At 46.0% G+C, this 3357-nt stretch overlaps 1 protein-coding gene across 1 annotated transcript in view; it reads left to right on the top strand.

The window, feature by feature from the left end:
* Positions 1 to 1163: 1163 nt before the first annotated feature.
* Positions 1164 to 3357, top strand: part of RNF126 (ring finger protein 126) — an 11135-nt gene continuing 8941 nt past the window's right edge. The window contains exon 1 of the mRNA XM_019538415.1: positions 1164 to 1169. Within this exon, the coding sequence (XP_019393960.1) occupies positions 1164 to 1169 (6 nt within the window). The remainder of the gene's footprint in view (positions 1170 to 3357) is intronic.

The following is a 3357-nucleotide window of genomic DNA, read 5'->3' as shown; positions in this document are numbered from 1 at the left end:
GGGAACGACTGGTTTTGAAAAGATCGGGGCCCCGGGAGCCGCCTGCTCATGTGCTGCCCTGGGAGCGGGTGTTTTTGAAAAGATCCGCCACGGCGAGTGGGTTGCAGAGGTGACGGGTTTTGAATGGGCAGTCGAAAACGGTGGGATTCGTTTCGGGGCAGTGGCGGCCTTGGGGCGGGGCAAACCCGGCATCCTCCCGGGCCTCCGAAATGTGGCAACGAATGTCTGACTTATAGGTAATTAACATTAAGCCTCTAAGGGGCCCGCCGCACTTTCGGGGGCCCCCAAAATTTTGCAAAAAATGCCCAACTTGCTTATTGGTCATGAAAATCAAGCCTCTAAGGGGCCTCCCGCAGTTTAGCCGGGGCAAAATTTTGCAACTTGCTTATAGGTCATCAAAATTAAATCTCTAAGGGCCCCCACACACACTTTAGGGGGCCCCCAACTTTTGCAAAAAAAGTCCGGGTTGCTTATAGGTCATCAAAATTAAAACTTTAAGGGCCCTCCTACACTTTAGGGCCCTCCAACATTTTGCAAAAAATGCCCAACTTGCTTATCGTTCATCAAAATCAAGCCTCTGAGGGGCCCCCCACACTTGCGGGGGGACCCACAATTTTACAACTTGCTTATAAGTCATCAAAATTAAGCCTCTAAGGGACTCCCGCACTTTAGGCAGGCCCAACATTTTGTGACAAATGTCAGAGTTGCTTATAGGTCATCAAAATTAAACCTTTAAGGGCCCCGCACACTTTAGGGGGGCCCAAGATCTTGCAACTCATGTCTGGCTTGCTTATAGGTCATCAGAATTAAGCCTCTGCGGGGCCCCAAATGACTCTCTTGCCCAGGGGCCTAATGCCACCCCTGTTGGGGGTGTTCTAGTGATCTGAGGGACCTGTTACATTTTAATTTGCGCTTTTGAAATAATTGAAGCTTTTAAATCAGTGGCTTCTCAGGCTCTTGCAGCTCCCTGTTCAAAGATGGTCTTGGTACTTCTATCCAAGGACTAGATTAAAATAAGAAGTGAGACTGTTTGAAGCATGTGGGTTTTTCCTTTTTTGTTTTTTTTTTTACCTCTTCTGGTTGGTAATTCATGAGCTGACCAAGGGAAAGACTAGTTATTACTTGACTGGATGACTTCAGGGAAATTTAGCACGTTGTAGAAGATGGTGGTGAGTCATTGCTGAACCGGGTGCCCCCGCATGGCTTGACGGTTTCTGTGCTACTGGAAGGGTTGCTTCTGAGATGCTGGAGCTCTTGCAGAAGTTTGAAAGACAACTTTTGTGGCCAGATCCCAGCAAGTACTGACACATCTGCCTACTCTTTCACCTTGGAGGTACCTACCTTCATGTAACAGATGAAGTGAAGCCTTTTTTTAGGCATCTGACAACTAGGTATCGTTTGAGGGCTAACCATACGATACACTCCTGTTCAACACATTCCAGATGGAGGATGCTTAGGGAGCCTTTATGATGCCACTGGAAATCCTTTCTGATGCATTGGTCACTACCTTGTGTGAAACCCCGAGTACGATGTCTTTAAGCCTTGGAGCTAACCTTGCAGAGGTGAAAGCAACAGTTGCCTGTCCCCAACCTGGTCCAAATTCAGGTTCAGTTCAGCTGATGCTCAAGAAAGTAGCCATGTTGAAGGTCCAGATTATTGAAGCTGCTCCTTCTGACAGCAAATTAAGCTGCCCGAGCGAAGCTGTTACTGTGTGTGCTACAAAAGGAAAGATTTTAGCAGTTTGAGGGCCAGTAAACTTGGCATTTGTGCTTGTGCTGTTCCAGCCTCCAAAGAATTTGCTGATTGTTGTTTTCAGAGTCGTCCGTAAGCAAAATATATATATATATATAAGTACCTCCCCCTAACAGGGAAGTCGAGAGGAACAAACCACTTGCTCTCTTGAGCAGGGTTGCGGTCCCTGGGTGTGGATTAAGCTGGTTTTATAAATTCTTAGCTGCGTGGGGCAACTGGCGGAAATGGAGCTGAGTGGAGATTATGCCAAAGAGCAAAGGAACTGATCTGATTTTGTGTGTGCGCGCCAACCCCATGCAGGGCCTGGAGCGAAGCAGGAACTGTTTTGCAGTGCAGACAATTGCAGAAATTTGGTAGACCCGATCATTGGGTTGTGGCAGATCTTGAGAGCTTTGTGTGGACGAGGAAGCAGCATTTTTTTGCTCTTAACCACTTTGGCCATACTTAGCAGCTGGGTGGTGTCTCAGTAACACTTTGTCTTCCTCAGCAAGCAGGGGCAAGATCAAATGTCTGTCCAGCATTGTGGTGTGTAAACAGGGCCTTATGGGAAACTTCCCCCCTCTCTTGAGGAGAGATCACAGATTTTGTCAGGGTGATCCCAAACCATTTGTGTCTTCATGAATCAAGAACCTTGAATCTTAATCAGAATATCTTTGTTTTAGTAGGCAGAACAATCCCACAAGCAGAAAAGGGACGGGTATGCAGCAGCTACGTTTTTAAAGCAGATACTAATACTAAATAAAGTCAAATAAGTGAGCTCCTGCTGTTAGCCCCTATGTCCAGCTTAGATTCTGCTTAAGTAATATTCTGGCCTGCCTTTAAATATTCTGTATGGGTCCGGTGGGGCATGACCTAATTCACTTTCTGTCCTAAAATGCACTGCATTGTGCGCTGTTTGGAGTCATGGCTTGGCAGTGACAAGTGAAGTGATTTCTTCATGTGATCTTAAGTACTTAAATATAGGGTTTCTTTTGGCATGGAAGTATGTTCAGGTTCCAGAAAGAGTCATTAAATATGAGCTCTTGGCCAAGTATGGGAATAACAAGAAAGATGGGTATAGACAATTCAGTCTTGAGGAATCCTGCTACTGTGGTTTTGGTGTAAAAAAGCTCAGTCTTCAGTAGTATAAGTGACGGTTGATGGTCGCAGGTCTCCCTGATGAATAGAGGAATGGGGGGAATAATTCTAGTGTGTGTGGTACACAATAATTTGCTGGCGTCTCCTGGAAGCCTCTATGTGGTGTAAAACCCAGACTTGATTGGTAATTGTTTTCCCCTGTAGTTCTCGCCAAGTGCCAGCAACTTTATAATTAACACGTGCGGAAACTCTGACAGCTTGCCCCCTCCAACCAACCAGCCATTTTGAAATGAATGCAAATTCATGCTGCTTTGCCAGGAAGTCTGGTGGTTTTGCTTTCACTTTGCCCGCAGCTTTGTCAGCATTCGTTAGACTGCCTTTATCTGAACAGCTTCTAAAATCTGCTCCAAGCAGCTCAGTAGCTTGGCTATGGAGATCAAAGCAGAGGCCAGTAGTTTTCAAATGTCTTGACACATTGTGCTATATATTTGCACATGGTCTCTAACTTCCATGCAGTCGAGAGCAGTT

This window comes from Crocodylus porosus, unplaced genomic scaffold (genome assembly GCF_001723895.1).
Source record: "Crocodylus porosus isolate Cpor-Errol unplaced genomic scaffold, CroPor_comp1, whole genome shotgun sequence".
Classification (NCBI taxonomy): Eukaryota; Metazoa; Chordata; order Crocodylia; family Crocodylidae; genus Crocodylus; species Crocodylus porosus.
The sequence above is the reverse complement of the archived record's forward strand: the minus strand, read 5'-3'. Positions and strand labels throughout refer to the sequence as shown.